Source organism: Panulirus ornatus, chromosome 56, assembly GCF_036320965.1.
Source record: "Panulirus ornatus isolate Po-2019 chromosome 56, ASM3632096v1, whole genome shotgun sequence".
NCBI classification, from domain to species: domain Eukaryota; kingdom Metazoa; phylum Arthropoda; class Malacostraca; order Decapoda; family Palinuridae; genus Panulirus; species Panulirus ornatus.
This window is the reverse complement of record NC_092279.1, coordinates 31156190-31174729: the sequence shown is the minus strand read 5'-3', so window position 1 is coordinate 31174729 and position 18540 is coordinate 31156190. Positions and strand designations below refer to the sequence as shown.

The 18540-nt window shown below is 41.9% G+C and overlaps 1 protein-coding gene across 2 annotated transcripts in view; it reads right to left on the bottom strand.

Annotated features, from left to right (window-relative positions):
• Cpsf73 (cleavage and polyadenylation specificity factor 73) overlaps window positions 1-8729 on the bottom strand; it is a 116009-nt gene extending 107280 nt beyond the window's left edge. The window contains exons 1-2 of one of the 2 annotated variants that reach the window (XM_071694198.1): window positions 8563-8729; window positions 6990-7053 (exon numbers count right to left, since the gene is read on the bottom strand). In XM_071694198.1, coding sequence (XP_071550299.1) covers window positions 6990-7053; window positions 8563-8639 — 141 coding nt within the window. In that variant the 5' untranslated portion in view covers window positions 8640-8729. The remainder of the gene's footprint in view (window positions 1-6989; window positions 7054-8562) is intronic. The other variant, XM_071694197.1, reaches the window with a different exon arrangement.
• Window positions 8730-18540: the final 9811 nt, after the last annotated feature.

Genomic DNA, 18540 nt, shown 5'->3' with positions numbered 1-18540 from the left:
ATACAAATCCATTTGCTTTTCTAAGTATTTCTCACAAACATTCTTCAAAGCAAACACCTGATCCACACATCCTCTACCACTTCCGAAACCACACTGCTCTTCCCTAATCTGATGCTCTGTACATGCCTTCACCCTCACAATCAATACCCTCCCATATAATTTACCAGGAATACTCAACAAACTTATACCTCTGTAATTTGAGCACTCACTCTTATCCCCTTTGCCTTTGTACAATGGCACTATGCACGCATTCCACCAATCCTCAGGCACCTCACCATGAGTCATACATACATTAAATAACCTTACCAACCAGTCAACAATACAGTCACCCCCCTTTTAATAAATTCCACTGCAATACCATCCAAACCTGCTGCCTTGCCGGCTTTCATCTTCCGCAAAGCTTTTACTACCTCTTCTCTTTGCACACCACCTCGACCAAAACATCCTATATCTGCCACTCTATCATCAAACACATTAAACAAACCTTCAAAATACTCACTCCATCTCCTTCTCACATCACCACTACTTGTTATCACCTCCCCATTTGCGCCCTTCACTGAAGTTCCCATTTGCTCCCTTGTCTTACGCACTTTATTTAACTCTTTCCAGAACATCTTTTTTTTTTTTTTTTGCTTTGTCGCTGTCTCCCACGTTTGCGAGGTAGCGCAAGGAAACAGACGAAAGAAATGGCCCAACCTAACCCCATACACATGTATATACATACGTCCACACACGCAAATATACATACCTACACAGCTTTCCATGGTTTACCCCAGACGCTTCACATGCCCTGATTCAATCCACTGACAGCACGTCAACCCCGGTATACCACATCGATCCAATTCACTCTATTCCTTGCCCTCCTTTCACCCTCCTGCATGTTCAGGCCCCGATCACACAAAATCTTTTTCACTCCATCTTTCCACCTCCAATTTGGTCTCCCACTTCTCCTCGTTCCCTCCACCTCCGACACATATATCCTCTTGGTCAATCTTTCCTCACTCATTCTCTCCATGTGCCCAAACCATTTCAAAACACCCTCTTCTGCTCTCTCAACCATGCTCTTTTTATTTCCACACATCTCTCTTACCCTTACGTTACTTACTCGATCAAACCACCTCACACCACACATTGTCCTCAAACATCTCATTTCCAGCACATCCATCCTCCTGCGCACAACTCTATCCATAGCCCACGCCTCGCAACCATACAACATTGTTGGAACCACTATTCCTTCAAACATACCCATTTTTGCTTTCCGAGATAATGTTCTCGACTTCCACACATTCTTCAAGGCTCCCAGGATTTTCGCCCCCTCCCCCACCCTGTGATCCACTTCCACTTCCATGGTTCCATCCGCTGCCAGATCCACTCCCAGATATCTAAAACACTTTACTTCCTCCAGTTTTGCTCCATTCAAACTTACCTCCCAATCGACTTGACCCTCAACCCTACTGTACCTAATAACCTTGCTCTTATTCACATTTACTCTTAACTTTCTTCTTTCACACACTTTACCAAACTCAGTCACCAGCTTCTGCAGTTTCTCACCTGAATCAGCCACCAGCACTGTATCATCAGCGAACAACAACTGACTCACTTCCCAAGCTCTCTCATCCATAACAGACTTCATACTTGCCCCTCTTTCCAAAACTCTTGCATTTACCTCCCTAACAACCCCATCCATAAACAAATTAAACAACCATGGAGACATCATACACCCCTGCCGCAAACCTACATTCACTGAGAACCAATCACTTTCCTCTCTTCCTACACGTACACATGCCTTACATCCTCGATAAAAACTTTTCACTGCTTCTAACAACTTGCCACCCACACCATATATTCTTAAGAACTTCCACAGAGCATCTATCAACTCTATCATATGCCTTTTCCAGATCCATAAATGCTACATACAAATCCATTTGCTTTTCTAAGTATTTCTCACATACATTCTTTAAAGCAAACACCTGATCCACACATCCTCTACCACTTCTGAAACCACACTGCTCTTCCCCAATCTGATGCTCTGTACATGCCTTCACTCTCTCAATCAATACCCTCCCATATAATTTACCAGGAATACTCAACAAACTTATACCTCTGTAATTTGAGCACTCACTCTTATCCCCTTTGCCTTTGTACAATGGCACTATGCACGCATTCCGCCAATCCTCAGGCACCTCACCATGAGTCATACATACATTAAATAACCTTACCAACCAGTCAATAATACAGTCACCCCCTTTTTTAATAAATTCCACTGCAATACCATCCAAACCTGCTGCCTTGCCGGCTTTCATCTTCCGCAAAGCTTTTACTACCTCTTCTCTGTTTACCAAATCATTTTCCCTAACCCTCTCACTTTGCACACCACCTCGACCAAAACACCCTATATCTGCCACTCTATCATCAAACACATTCAACAAACCTTCAAAATACTCACTCCATCTCCTTCTCACATCACCACTACTTGTTATCACCTCCCCATTTGCGCGCTTCACTGAAGTTCCCATTTGCTTCCTTGTCTTACGCACTTTATTTACCTCCTTCCAGAACATCTTTTTATTCTCCCTAAAATTTAATGATACTCTCTCACCCCAACTCTCATTTGCCCTCTTTTTCACCTCTTGCACCTTTCTCTTGACCTCCTGTCTCTTTCTTTTATACATCTCCCACATCTCCCTAAAATTTAATGATACTCTCTCACCCCAATTCTCATTTGCCTTCTTTTTCACCTCTTGCACCTTTCTCTTGACCTGCTGTCTCTTTCTTTTATACATCTCCCACTCAATTGCATTTTTTCCCTGCAAAAATCGTCCAAATGCCTCTCTCTTCTCTTTCACTAATAATCTTACTTCTTCATCCCACCACTCACTACCCTTTCTAATCAACCCACCTCCCACTCTTCTCATGCCACAAGCATCTTTTGCGCAATCTATCACAGTTTCCCTAAATATATCCTATTCCTCCCCCACTCCCCTTACTTCCATTGTTCTCACCTTTTTCCATTCTGTACTCAGTCTCTCCTGGTACTTCCTCACACAAGTCTCCTTCCCAAGCTCACTTACTCTCACCACCCTCTTCACCCCAACATTCACTCTTCTTTTCTGAAAACCCATACAAATCTTCACCTTAGCCTCCACAAGATAATGATCAGACATCCCTCCAGTTGCACCTCTCAGCACATTAACTTCCAAAAGTCTCTCTTTCGCGCGCCTGTCAATTAACGCATACTCCAATAACGCTCTCTGGCCATCTCTCCTACTTACATACGTATACTTATGTATATCTCGCTTTTTAAACCAGGTATTCCCAATCACCAGTCCTTTTTCAGCACATAAATCTACAAGCTCCTCACCATTTCCATTTACAACACTGAACACCCCATGTATACCAATCATTCCCTCAACTGCCACATTACTCACCTTTGCATTCAAATCACCCATCACTAGAACTGGGTCTCGTGCATCAAAACCACTAACACACTCATTCAGCTGCTCCCAAAACACTTGCCTCTCATGATCTTTCTTCTCATGCCCAGGTGCATATGCACCAATAATCACCCTTCTCTCTCCATCAACTTTCAGTTTTACCCATATTAATCGAGAATTTACTTTCTTACATTCTATCACATACTCCCACAACTCCTGTTTCAGGAGTACTGCTACTCCTTCCCTTGCTCTTGTCCTCTCACTAACCCCTAACTTTACTCCCAAGACATTCCCAAACCACTCTTCCCCTTTACCCTTGAGCTTCGTTTCACTAAGAGCCAAAACATCCAGGTTCCTTTCCTCAAACATACTACCTATCTCTCCTTTTTTCACATCTTGGTTACATCCACACACATTTAGACACCCCAGTCTGAGCCTTCGAGGAGGATGAGCACTTCCCACGTGACTCCTTCTTCAGTTTCCCCATTTTAGAAAGTTAAAAAATGCTGTCTCCCGCATTAGCGGGGTAGCGCAAGGAAACAGACGAAAGAATGGCTCAACCCACCCACATACACATGTATATACATACACAGACATATACATATATACACATGTACATAATCCATACTTGCTGTCTTTATTCATTCCCATCGCCACCCCTCCTCACATGAAATGACAACCCCCCACATTCGTTCACACTCAGTCTCTAGCTGTCATGTATAATGCACCGAAACCACAGCTCCCTTTCCACATCCAGGCCCCACAAAACTTTCCATGGTTTACCCCAGATGCTTCACATGCCCTGGTTCAATCCATTGACAGCACATCGACCCCAGTATGCCACATCGTTCCAATTCACTTTATTCCTCACACACTTTTCACCCTCCTGCATGTTCAGGCCTCGATCGCTCAAAATCTTTTTCACTCCATCTTTCCACCTCCAATTTGGTCTCCCACTTCTCCTTGCTCCCTCCACCTCTGACACATATATCCTCTTTGTCAATCTTTCCTCACTCATTCTCTCCATGTGACCAAACCATTTCACAACACCCTCTTCTGCTCTCTCAACCACACTCTTTTTATTACCACACATCTCTCTTACCCTTTCATTACTTACTCGATCAAACCACCTCACACCACATATTGTCCTCAGACACCTCATTTCCAACACATCCACCCTCTTCCACACAACTCTATCTATAGTCCACGCCTCGCAACCATATAGCATTGTTGGAACCACTATTCCTTCAAACGTACCCATTTTTGCTTTCCAAGGTATTTTCTTTTTTTTTCTTTTTTTGCCGCTGTCTCCCGCATTTGCGAGGTAGCGCAAGGAAACAGACGAAAGAAATGGCCCAACCTACCCCCATACACATGTATATACATACATCCACACACGCAAATATACATACCTACACACCTTTCCATGGTTTACCCCAGACACTTCACATGCCCTGATTCAATCCACTGACAGCACGTCAACCCCGGTATACCACATCGATCCAATTCACTCTATTCCTTTCCCTCCTTTCACCCTCCTGTAGGTTCAGGCCCCGATCACACAAAATCTTTTTCACTCCATCTTTCCACCTCCAATTTGGTCTCCCACTTCTCCTCGTTCCCTCCACCTCCAACACATATATCCTCTTGGTCAATCTTTCCTCACTCATTCTCTCCATGTGCCCAAACCATTTCAAAACACCCTCTTCTGCTCTCTCAACCACGCTCTTTTTATTTCCACACATCTCTCTTACCCTTAAGTTACTTACTCAATCAAACCACCTCACACCACACATTTTCCTCAAACATCTCATTTCCAGCAAATCCATCCTCCTGCGCACAACTCTATCCATAGCCCACGCCTCGCAACCATACAACATAGTTGGAACCACTATTCTTCAAACAAACATATACATATACATATATATATTTTACAATACTTGTATATATAATTTCAAGGAGCTCTGAGGAGACATTATCCTTGGGGATAGGGGAGAAAGAATACTTCCCAGGCATTCCTCACGTGTCGTAGAAGGCGACTAAAGGGACGGGAGCGGGGTGCCAGAAATCCTCCCCTCCTTGTATTTTAACTTTCTAAACTGGGAAACAGGAGAAGTCACACGGGGAGTGCTCATCCTCCTCGTAGGCTCAGATTGGGGTGTCTAAATGTGTGTGGATGTAACCAAGACGCGAAAAAAGGAGAGATAGATAGTATGTTTGAGGAAAGGAACCTGGATGTTTTGGCTCTGAGTGAAACGAAGCTCAAGGGTAAAGGGGAAGAGTGGTTTGGGAATGTCTTGGGAGTAAAGTCAGGGGTCAGTGAGAGGACAAGAGCAAGGGAAGGAGTAGCACTACTCCTGAAACAGGAGCTGTGAGAGTATGTGGTAGAATGTAAGAAAGTAAATTCTAGATTAATATGGGTAAAACTGAAAGTTGATGGAGAGAGAAGGGTGATTATTGGCGCATATGCACCTGGGCATGAGAAGAAAGATCATGAGAGGCAAGTGTTTTGGGAGCAGCTGAATGAGTGTGTTAGTGGTTTTGATGCGCAAGACCGGATTATAGTGATGGGTGATTTGAATGCAAAGGTGAGTGATGTGGCAGTTGAGGGAATAATTGGTATACATGAGGTGTTCAGTGTTGTAAATGGAAATGGTGAAGAGCTTGTAGAATATGTGCTGAAAAAGGACTGGTGATTGGGAATACCTGGTTTAAAAAGAGAGATATACATAAGTATACGTATGTAAGTAGGAGAGATGGCTAGAGAGTGTTATTGGATTACGTTTTAATTGATAGGCGCGCGAAAGAGAGACTTTTGGATGTTAATGTGCTGAGAGGTGCAACTGGAGGGATGTCTGATCATTATCTTGAGGAGGCGAAGGTGAAGATTTGTAGAGGTTTTCAGAAAAGAAGAGAGAATGTTGGAATGAAGTAAATGAAGTAAATGAAGAGTAAATGAGCTTGGGAAGGAGACTTGTGTGAGGAAGTACCAGGACAGACTGAGTACAGAATGGAAAAAGGTGAGAACAAAGGAGGTAAGGGGAGCAGGGGAGGAATGGGATGTATTTAGGCATACAATATGTACACCCTAATGTCATAAAATATAGGTATCTAACCATCCAACCATATTATAATTACCAGTAATGTGTTCCATCATTCATATAATCTACATGCATAATTCCCATAAGTATAAGAAGATGATATATCAACATTATCTTTGCTTCTAGGGCAATGCAAAAACTATGTACTATCCCATATGGCACATACTGAGCAACTGAATTTTTAAAAAATTTGGGTGAAGAATATGGAAACATTATGAGTTGCCAGTAGCTGCTGCTGTTTACTGCACCTGGTATTCTAAATGCCCCAGACCATTTATAACACTCTCAGTCAACTGCTGGAACTGGCCCATGACATATACAGCATACCAGCATTCAGTGTGTTAAGAATTATGAAGGAATGGAGGTTTTATATTAACCAACTACAGAAGGACAGCACATATACTTCAAACCATTCATGATAAACCACTTGGATTTACGGAACTACTGTACTTACCAAAACCTTTTTTCCTTTGAATTCCAAGAAATGGCATGATCGTCCAACTTCCTGTCCAGAGCCACTGCAGGGAATACAATAACTGATTAACAAATACAGTACAACAGTGTCCTCTTTTTATCAAAAAGGAGCTGCCACTCTTTGCAAAACATAATCCTTGAATATACTTAATTCTGGGAATCCTAAGAATTAATTAATCAATATCAAATAGCAAAATGGTTATACTTGAAAAACATTTTAAAGCAGACCAGCCATAGATATGCAATTCATAATTTCAGATTTCCATGGCATCAATTTATCAACACATAAATTCTTATCCTTCATCTACAAATTCACCACATAAAACAACACTTCATAACCAATGGATGCACCATTCTTATTATCATCTGACTATATTAAAAAAAAGTTTTTGTACTTTATCGTTGTTTCCTGTATTAGCAAGGTAGCACCAGGAACATATGAGGAAAGGCCACATTCACTCTCTAGTTGTCATCTGTAATGCACCAGAACCACAGCTTGCTATCCATAACTAGGCCCCACTGACCTTTCCAAGGTTTACCCCAGACATTTCACTTGCCCTGGTTCAGTCCACTGACATCATGTCGAAACTAACAAAGGTAATACTTCATAACATTTGTACACATGAACCTTTGGCAAGTAAAGGTGCCAGTTACCCAATCTACAGATGCTGATATTCACTGCATTTCTCTAAATCTGTATAAGAGGATCTAGGAAGATAGCCTGCCCCATCAGGCGTCTATTGGTTGACAATCTTTAAAAGATAATAATAAAATTTGCAGCTTCAATGTATTTTGAGCTGGTTCAAAAATTCCAGGTTTCATACAAAATTCCAATAAATATATATTCTTAAGTACTATACACTATCACCAGATTTCAAACTATGAAGTGAGTCAGTGAATTGCTATTAGCCTTTAAACTACAATTCTACCTCTTGTATTGTAGATTTACCAATTTTCACAACTGATGAACACTTTTTGCATTAAGATATCATGAAATGGACAAACCATAATGGGATGTGGAAAAACATTTCTGAATATTCACAAAAAAATGAGACTGAAGTAGAGATGCTTCCCCTATCTAGTATTATATTCAGAGGAGTTTACCTTCGCGTGCCTACAGTCGTACAATTGCCTAGGGTATGGCTCTCATAACATGCGAATGGCTATTGGGTGCAGCCTTGGTTTCTGCCCTCATTAGGTGACGCGAGTGGGGAATCAGTGATAAACGTCCCTCTTCCACTTCTCAACTACACAGTTCGAAATGTAAGATATGTAGTGATACCATTTTTCGCCCTATTCCATCTCAAAATAGCAACGCACTACCAAAGTATCAATTTACCTAAATTTATTCTCGGCAAAGGTTGACGTTCTTCGACAAATTCGAATAAATTCCTGTTAAAATGATGGCGGTACTAAACCACATATTTACTACCTAAGCTTTTCTCATTTAGACAAAATCTCCTCATGAAATACTTCATTAATATTAAAAGAAAAAAAAACTTTTAAAGTTTTTCTCGAATAATGTCAAAAGCAACGGCATAAATTAATCTTACAGGGGTGTAATTTTTAGTTCATCACTCTCCTCGTCTGGAAGGTTCAAAACTTGGACTCTGGGACGAGGTGCTGCCATACTTGTTACTTTTGTGAATGAGTTGTTCCCCCTGCACTTCTTCCTGCTGCTGGACACCCTTGTTTGTTTACGTTCGATGGTAGCATTGGAACCCTCGCGCCAGCGACCAGAGAAAACAGCGAACACTATCAGCTACCAGAGAAGGTTGCGATCACTGGCTGCGACCAGGAAAGTCAGCGAATTTTGTGATTAGAGGTAGGAACATTATGAGCGACTAAAGAAGATAGCAAATATTGTCAGCTACCAGACTAGGCAGCGAACAATATTAGGATCAGAAAATAACAAACACCATCAACAATTACAATGGTAGCGAACATTATCATCCACAAGAGAAAAGCGAAAGCTGCCAGCGATCAGAGAAGATTGGGAAAACTGTCAGCAACTATAGAAGACAGTTGCCACAACCAGATAAGGTAAGGGAATATGCTGTCGTCCAAGAAAGAAAGAGAACCCTGACAGCGATCAAAGAATCTCGCGAATACTTTTGTGACCAGAAAGACAGCAAATGCTACTAACATTAAGAGAATACTGGAAACTGCCAGCAATTAGGGAAGCTAGCGAACAATATTAACTGCAAGGAGAAAAGGCAGCGAATATCACTAGCGACCACTTAAGGTACGAAACACTGCCAGTGACTAGTGATGGTGTTGAACATCACTGTTGACCATAGTAAACAGTATAAACCATCAGTGACTAGAGAGGACAACAAACTGTCAGCAATTACAAAGGCTAGCAAAAATTACCAGCGACCAGAGGAGACAGAGAACATTGCCGGTGATTAGAGAAATTAGAGAACACTGCCTACAACCAAAAAAAGATTACTAGCACTACCGGCAACCAGAGAACACTGTGAATAAAGCAAGTGATCATAAGGGCTATTTGCACCCTGTCAGCAAGCAGAGAAGCTAACAAATATTGCTAGAGACCAGGAAAAGTAGCGAACACTGCTAGTGACCAGAAAAGACAGAGAACACTACCAACGAACAGAGAAATCAACACTTCCAACGAAAGGTCAGCCACCAGAAATTTACAGCTACCAAAGATGGTGACTGCTAATAACAAGAGAAAAGATAGCAAACTGACAGCGATATAAAAGATAACAAACTATCAGTGACCAGAAAAGATAGCTTACATTGCCAGAGATAAATTATCGATCATAATGAACACTTCCATCAACGATAGAAAAAAGCAAAGACTGCTAAAGATCAAACAGAAAGTAAATATTGCTAGCAATCCTAAAATCTAGCGAGCAGAGCGAGAGAGAGAAAAAAAATGTATAATGGTCTTGTTAGCCAACAACACTGACAGCGATCAGTGAAAACAGTAAACTGCCAGAGATCGGAAAAATGGTGAGCATGCCACCAAACAAGGAAAATGGCAAATATCCCCAGCAATTCAAAAAAAATGTAGAAAAATTGCTAAAGATGAATCAAGCTAAGGAACACTGCCAGTGACCAGAAAAGATAGAAAACACTGCCAACGACTAGTGGCATTGTAAACTCAGCCAGCAATAAGACAGAGAAGCCATCCCAGTCAGCAAGGAGAGCAAAGAGGAAATACTGCCAGCGCACAGAGAAGACTAGCGAAAATCGGGAGCGAAAAGAGACAGCGAATACTTCTAGCGACTGAAAAAAAAAAAAAAAGTGAACACATAAAAACCAGGAGTACCACTGAAAACTAACAGCGACAAGAAAGGTAATGACTTCGTAAGCAACCGAAAACTACTAACTACCAGATATGATTGCGGACAATGCCAGGAATTAGAAAAGTGAACACCACCAACGATCAGATATGTTAACGAACACCACAACCACTCTGTTAAGTTGGCAAACACCTAAGACGTCATATCGTTTATACATCTCCAACAAGTGGACAAATCAACAAATACTGCCAAATTATAGCATGTACGTTTACGAAGACTATAACCTATCTCAGGTCCTATATCCTCTCTCAATAAATTGCTTAACCTCAGTAGTTTGCATTTTCTTACGCCTTTCATTCATAGATTCATTGTACAAAGGCAAAGGGGGTAGTTATGAGTGTTCAAACTACTGAAGCATAAGTTTGTTGAGTATTCCTGGAAGTTGTATGGGAGGGTATTGATTCACAGGGTGAAGGCATGCACGGAGCACGAGACTGGGGAGGAGCAGACTGGCTTCATTAGTGGTAGACGATGTGAAGATCAGGTGTTTGACTTCAAGTATGTATGAGAAATACTTAGAAAAACAGATGGATTTGTAAGTAGCATTTATGCATCTGGAGTTGGCATATGATAGGGTTCATAGAGATGCTTTGTGGAAGGTCTTAATGATATATGGTGTAGGACGTAAGCTGCTAGAAGCAGTGAAACGTTTTTACCAAGGATGTAAGGTATGTGTACGAGTAGGAACAAAGGAGAGTGATTCGTTCCAAGTGAAGATCGGTCTGCGGCAAAGGTGTGTGATGTCTCCATGGTTGTTTAATTCGTTTATGGATGAGGTGGTTAGGGAGGTAGATGTAAGAGTTTGGAGAGAAGGGTAAAGTAAGTCTGGGATGATAAGGCCTGGGGAGTGAGTCAGTTCAATATGTTGAAGTGTACACGTATATGTGCGTGTATGGACGTATATATATATATATATATATATATATATATATATATATATATATATAAAGAGGCAGGAGGTCAAGAGAAAGGTGAAAGAGGTGAAAAAGAGGGTAAATGAGAGTTGGGGTGAGAGAGTATCATTAAATTTTAGGGAGAATAAAAAGATGTTTTGGAAGGTGGTAAATAAAGTCCGTAAGACAAGGGAACAAAGGGAAACTTCAGTGAAGGGGGCTAATGGGGAGGTGATAACAAGTAGTGGTGATGTGAGAAGGAGATGGAGTGAGTATTTTGAAGGTTTGTTGAATGTGTTTGATAATAGACTGGCAGATATAGGGTGTTTTGGTCCAGGTGATGTGCAAAGTGAGATGCTAGGGAAAATGATTTGATAAGCAGAGAAAGATAAAAGTCGGCAAGGTAGCGGGTTTGGATGGTATTGCAGTGGAATTTATTAAAAAAGAGGGTGACTGTATTGTTGACTAGTTGGTAAGGTTATTTAATGTATGTATGATTCTTGGTGGGGTGCCTGAGGATTGGCTGAATGCTTGCATAGTGCCATTGTACTAAGGCAAAGGGGATAAGAGTGAGTGCTCAAATTACAGAGGTATAAGTTTGTTGAGTATTCCTGGGAAATTATATGGGAGGGTATTGATTGAGAGGGTGAAGGCATGTACAGAGCATCAGATTGGGGAAGAGCAGTGTGGTTTCAGAAGTGGTAGAGGATGTGTGGATCAGGTGTTTGCTTTGAAGAATGTATGTGAGAAATACTTAGAAAAGCAAATGGTTTTGTATGTAGCATTTATGGATCTGGAGAAGGCATATGATAGAGTTGATAGAGATGCTCTGTGAAAGGTAGTAAGAATATATGGTGTGGGAGGCAAGTTGTTAGAAGCAGTGAAAAGTTTCTATCGAAGATGTAAGACAGGTGTACGTGTAGGAAGAGAGGAAAGTGATTGGTTCTCAGTGAATGCAGGTTTGCGACAGGGGTATGTGATGTCTTCATGGTTGTTTAATTTGTTTATGGATGGGGTTGTTAGGGAGGTGAATGCAAGAGTTTTGGAAAGAGGGGCAAGTATGCAGTCTGTTGTGGATGAGAGAGTTTGGGAGGTGAGTCAGTTGTTGTTCGCTGATGATACAGCGCTGGTGGCTGATTCATGTGAGAAACTGCAGAAGCTGGTGACTGAGTTTGGTAAAGTGTGTGAAAGAAGAAAGCCAATAGTAAATGTGAATAAGAGCAAGATTATTAGGTACAGTAGGGTTGAGGGTCAAGTCAATTGGGAGGTAAGTTTGAATGGAGAAAAACTGGAGGAAGTGAGTGATTTAGATATCTAGGAGTGGATTTGGCAGAGGATGGAACCATGGAAGCGGAAGTGAATCATAGGGTGGGGGAGGGGGCGAAAGTTCTGGGATCCTTGAAGAATATGTGGAAGTCGAGAACATTATCTCGGAAAGCAAAAATGGGTATGTTTGAAGGAACAGTGGTTCCAACAATGTTATATGGTTGCGAGGCGTGGGCTATGGATAGAGTTGTGCGCAGGAGGGTGGATGTGCTGGAAATGAGATGTTTGAGGATAATATGAGCTGTGAGGTGGTTTGATCGAGTAAGTAATGTAAGGGTAAGAGAGAAGTGTGGTAATAAAAAGAGTGTGGTTGAGAGAGCAGAAGAGGGTGTGTTGAAATGGTTTGGTCACATGGAGAGAATGAGTGAAGAAAGATTGACCAAGAGGATATATGTATCAGAGGTGGAGGGAACGAGAAGTGGGAGACCAAATTGGAGGTGGAAAGATGTAGTGAAAAAGATTTTGAGTGATCGGGGCCTGAATATGTAGGAGGGTGAAAGGCGTGCAAGGAATAGAGTGAATTGGAACGATGTGGTATACCGGGGTCGACGTACTGTCAATGGATTGAACCAGGGCATGTGAAGCGTCTGGGGTAAACCATGGAAAGTTCTGTGGGGCCTGGATGTAGAAAGGGAGCTGTGGTTTCGGTGCATCATTACATGACAGCTAGAGACTGAGTGTGAACGAATGTGGCCTTTGTTGTCTTTTCCTAGCGCTACCTCGCACACATGAGGGGGAGGGGGTTGTTATTTCATGTGTGGCGGGGTGGCGATGGGAATGAAAAAAGGCAGACAGTATGAATTATGTACATATGTATATATGTATATGTCTGTGTGTGTATATATATGTATGCGTTGAGATGTATAGGTATGTATATTTGCGTATGTGGACATGTATGTATATACAGGTGTATGTGGGTGGGTTGGGCCATTCTTTCGTCTGTTTCCTTGCGCTACCTCGCTAACGCAGGAGAAAGCGACAAAGCAAAATAAAATAAATAAATAAGTATATATATATATATATATATATATATATATATATATATATATATATATATCATACAAACCTCCAACAGCCAGGATTGAACCCGGGACCCCCGTACAACAGGCGGGAGCGTTACAGCTAGGCTATGATCGCCCCTAATAGGGAAATGACTATACGAATACTATGTACTCAAATATCCTTCGTCTCATGTTGGTGAGCAACGGGGTCTACACCGGGCATTTCCCATCAGGCTCGATCCTGGCTGTTGGAGGTTTGTATGTTCTATGAAGATGCGCGTTCATATGCACTTTGTTCGTGTGTATATATATATATATATATATATATATATATATATATATATATATATATATATATATATATATATATATATATATATATATATATATCATCAAACACATTCAACAAACCTTCAAAATACTCACTCCATCTCCTTCTCACATCACCACTACTTGTTATCACCTCCCCATTTGCGCCCTTCACTGAAGTTCCCATTTGCTCCCTTGTCTTACGCACTTTATTTACCTCCTTCCAGAACATCTTTTTATTCTCCCTAAAATTTAATGATACTCTCTCACCCCAACTCTCATTTGCCCTTTTTTTCACCTCTTGCACCTTTCTCTTGACCTCCTGTCTCTTTCTTTTATACATCTCCCACTCAATTGCATTTTTTCCCTGCAAAAATCGTCCAAATGCCTCTCTCTTCTCTTTCACTAATACTCTTACTTCTTCATCCCACCACTCACTACCCTTTCTAATCAACCCACCTCCCACTCTTCTCATGCCACAAGCATCTTTTGCGCAATCCATCACTGATTCCCTAAATACATCCCATTCCTCCCCCACTCCCCTTACTTCCATTGTTCTCACCTTTTTCCATTCTGTACTCAGTCTCTCCTGGTACTTCCTCACACAGGTCTCCTTCTCAAGCTCACTTACTCTCACCACCCTCTTCACCCCAACATTCACTCTTCTTTTCTGAAAACCCCTACAAATCTTCACCTTAGCCTCCACAAGATAATGATCAGACATCCCTCCAGTTGCACCTCTCAGCACATTAACATCCAAAAGTCTCTCTTTCGCACGCCTGTCAATTAACACGTAATCCAATAACGCTCTCTGGCCATCTCTCCTACTTACATAAGTATACTTATGTATATCTCGCTTTTTAAACCAGGTATTCCCAATCATCAGTCCTTTTTCAGCACATAAATCTACAAGCTCTTCACCATTTCCATTTACAACACTGAACACCCCATGTATACCAATTATTCCCTCAACTGCCACATTACTCACCTTTGCATTCAAGTCACCCATCACTATAACCCGGTCTCGTGCATCAAAACCACTAACACACTCATTCAGCTGCTCCCAAAACACTTGCCTCTCTTGATCTTTCTTCTCATGCCCAGGTGCATATGCACCAATAATCACCCACCTCTCTCCATCAACTTTCAGTTTTACCCATATTAATCGAGAATTTACTTTCTTACACTCTATCACATACTCCCACAACTCCTGTTTCAGGAGTATTGCTACTCCTTCCCTTGCTCTTGTCCTCTCACTAACCCCTGACTTTACTCCCAAGACATTCCCAAACCACCCTTCCCCTTTACCCTTGAGCCTCGTTTCACTCAGAGCCAAAACATCCAGTTTCCTTTCCTCAAACATACTACCTATCTCTCCTTTTTTCACATCTTGGTTACATCCACACACATTTAGGCACCCCACTCTGAGCTTTCGAGGAGGATGAGCACTCCCCGCGTGACTCCTTCTTCTGTCTCCCATTTTAGAAAGTTAATACAAGGAAAAAAAAAAAAAAACGAGAGGGGAGGATTTCCAGCCCCCCGCTCCCTTCCCTTTTAGTCGCCTTCTACGACACGCAGGGAATACGTGGGAAGTATTCTTTCTCCCCTATCCCCTAAGCGGCGGAAGGGTTCCTTCTCTCTTACTACTGTGGTTCACTTCATCTTCTTCATTTCGAAGATAGATCTTATTTATATATATATATATATATATATATATATATATATATATATATATATATATATATATATATATATATATATATATGTATATATATATATATATATATATATATATATATATATGTATATATATATATATATATATATATATATATATATATATATATATATATATATATATATATATGTATATATATGTATATGTGTGTGTGTGTGTGTGTGTGAGTGAGTGAGTGGGCCATTCATTCTTCGTATGTTTCCCAGCGCTACCTCGCTGACGCGGCAAACAGCGATCAAGTATTTGGGTGAGAAACTGCAGAGGTTGTTGACTGTATGGTAAAGTGTGTGAAAGGAGAAAGTTCAGAGGAAATGTGAATAAGAGCAAGGCAATTAGGTTCAGTAGGGTGGAGGAACAAGTTGATTGGGAGTCACAGGGTGGGGGAGGGGGCGAAGGTTCTGGGAGCGTTGAAGAATGTGTGGAAGGCGAGAACGTTATCTCGGAGAGCAATAATGGGTATGTTTGAAGTAATAGTGGTTCTATTAATGTTATATGGTTGCGAGGCATGGGCTATAGATAGGGTTGTGCGGAGGAGGGTGGATGTGTTGAAAATGAAAGGTTTGAGGACAATATGTGGTATGAGATGCTTTGATCGAGTACGTGATGAAAGGGTAGGAGATATGTGTGGTAATAAAAAGAGTATGGTTGAGAGAGCAAAAGAGGGTGTGTTGAAATGGTTTGGACACATGGAGAGAGTGAGTGAGGAAAGATTGTCAAAGAGGGTATATGTGTCAGAGGGGGGGAAGGGGGAGAAGCGGGAGACCAAAATGGAGGTGGAAGGATGGAGTGAAAAAGATCTTTGAGCGATCGGGGCCTGAACATGCAGGAGGGTGAAAGGCGTGCAAGGAATAGAGTAAACTGTAACGTTGTGGTATACCGGGGTCGACGTGCTGTCAATAGATTGAGCCAGGACATGTGAAGCGTCTGTGGTAAAGCATGGAAAGGTATGTGGGGCCTGGATGTGGAAATGGAGCTTTGGTTTCAGTGCATTACACATGACAGGTAGAGACTGAGTATGAACAAAGGTGGCCTTTTTGTCTTTTCTGGCTGTACCTCGCTGGAGGGGGGTGGGTGCTGTTTCCTGTGTGGCGAGGTGACGACGTGAATACATACACACACATATACATATACACACATGTACATATCCATACTTACAGCATTCATCCATTCTCTTCGCCACCCCGCCACACACGAAATAGCCCCCCCCCCTTCCTCTCTCTCTCTCTCTCTCTCTCTCTCTCTCTCTCTCTCTCTCTCTCTCTCTCTCTCTCTCTCTCTCTCTCTCTCTCTCTCTCTCCCAGCGAGGCAGCGCCAGGAACACACAAAAAAGGCCACATTCGTTCACACAAAGCCTTTATCTGTCAGGTGAAATGCACCGAAATCACAGCTCCCTTTCCACACCCAGGCCCCACAGACCTTTGCATGGTTTACCCCAGACGCTTCACACGCCCTGGATCAAACCATTAACAGTACGTCGACCCCGGTATACCACATCGTTACAATTTACTCTGTTCCTTGCACGCCTTTCACCCTCCTGTATATTCAGGCCTAGATCTCTCAAAATCTTTTTCACTCCATTCTTCCACCTCCAATTTGGTCTCCCACTTCTCCTCGTTCCCTTCACCTCTAACACATATATCCTCTTTCTAAGTCTTTCCTCTTTCATTCTCTCCATGTGTCCAAACCATTTCAACACACCCTCTTCTGCTCTCTCAACCACACTCATTTTATTACCACACCCTTTCATTACTTACTCTATCATACCACCTCACACCACATATTGTCCTCAAACACTTCATTTCCAACACATCTACCCTCCTCCGCACAACCCTATCTATATCCCATGCCTCGCAACCATATAACATTGTTGGAATCACTATTCCTTCAAACATACCCATTTTTGCTCTCCGAGATAATGATCTCGCCTTCCACACATTCTTCAACGTTCCCAGAACCTTCGCTCCCTAACCCACCCTGTGACCCACTTCGCTTCCATGGATCCATCCGCTGTCAAGTCCACCCCCAGATATCTAAAACACTTCACTTCCTACAGTTTTTCTCCATTCAAACTTACCTCCCAGTTAACTTGTCCCTCAACCCTACTGAACCTAATAACCTTGCTATTATTCACATTTACTCTCAGCTTTCTTCTCCCACACTCTTTACCAAACTCAGTCACCGGCTTCTGCATTTTCTCACCCGAGTCAGCCACCATCGCTGTATCATCAGTGAACAACAACTGACTCACTTCACAAGCCCTCTCATCCACAACAGACTGCATACCTGCCCCTCTCTCCAAAACTCTTGTCTTCACGTCCCTAACCAAATATACATAAACAAATTAAACAACCATGGAGACATCATGCACCCCTGCCATAAACCGACATTCACTGGGAACCAATCACCTTCCTCTCTTCCTACTCGCACACATGTCTTACATCCTTGGTAAAAACTTTTCACTATTTCTAGCAACTCACCTCCCACACCATATACTCTTAATACCTTCCGCAAAGCATTTCTATCCACCCTATCATATGCCTTCTTCAGATCCATAAATGCTACATACAAATCCATCTGTTTCTCTAAGTATTTCTCACATACATTCTTCAAAGCAAACACCTGATCTACACATCCTCTACCACTTCTGAAACCACACTGCTCTTCCTCAATCTGATGCTCTATACATGCCTTCACCCTCTCAATCAGTACCCTCCCATATAATTTCCCAGGAATACTCAGCAAACTTATGGCTCTGTAATTTGAACACTCACCTTTATCCTCTTTGCCTTTGTACAATGGCACTTATGCATGGTTTCCATCAAATCCTCAGGCACTTCACCATGATCCATACATACATTGAACGTCCTTACCAACCAGCCAACGAACAGTCACCCCCTTTTTTATGAATTCCACTGCAATACCATCCAAACCC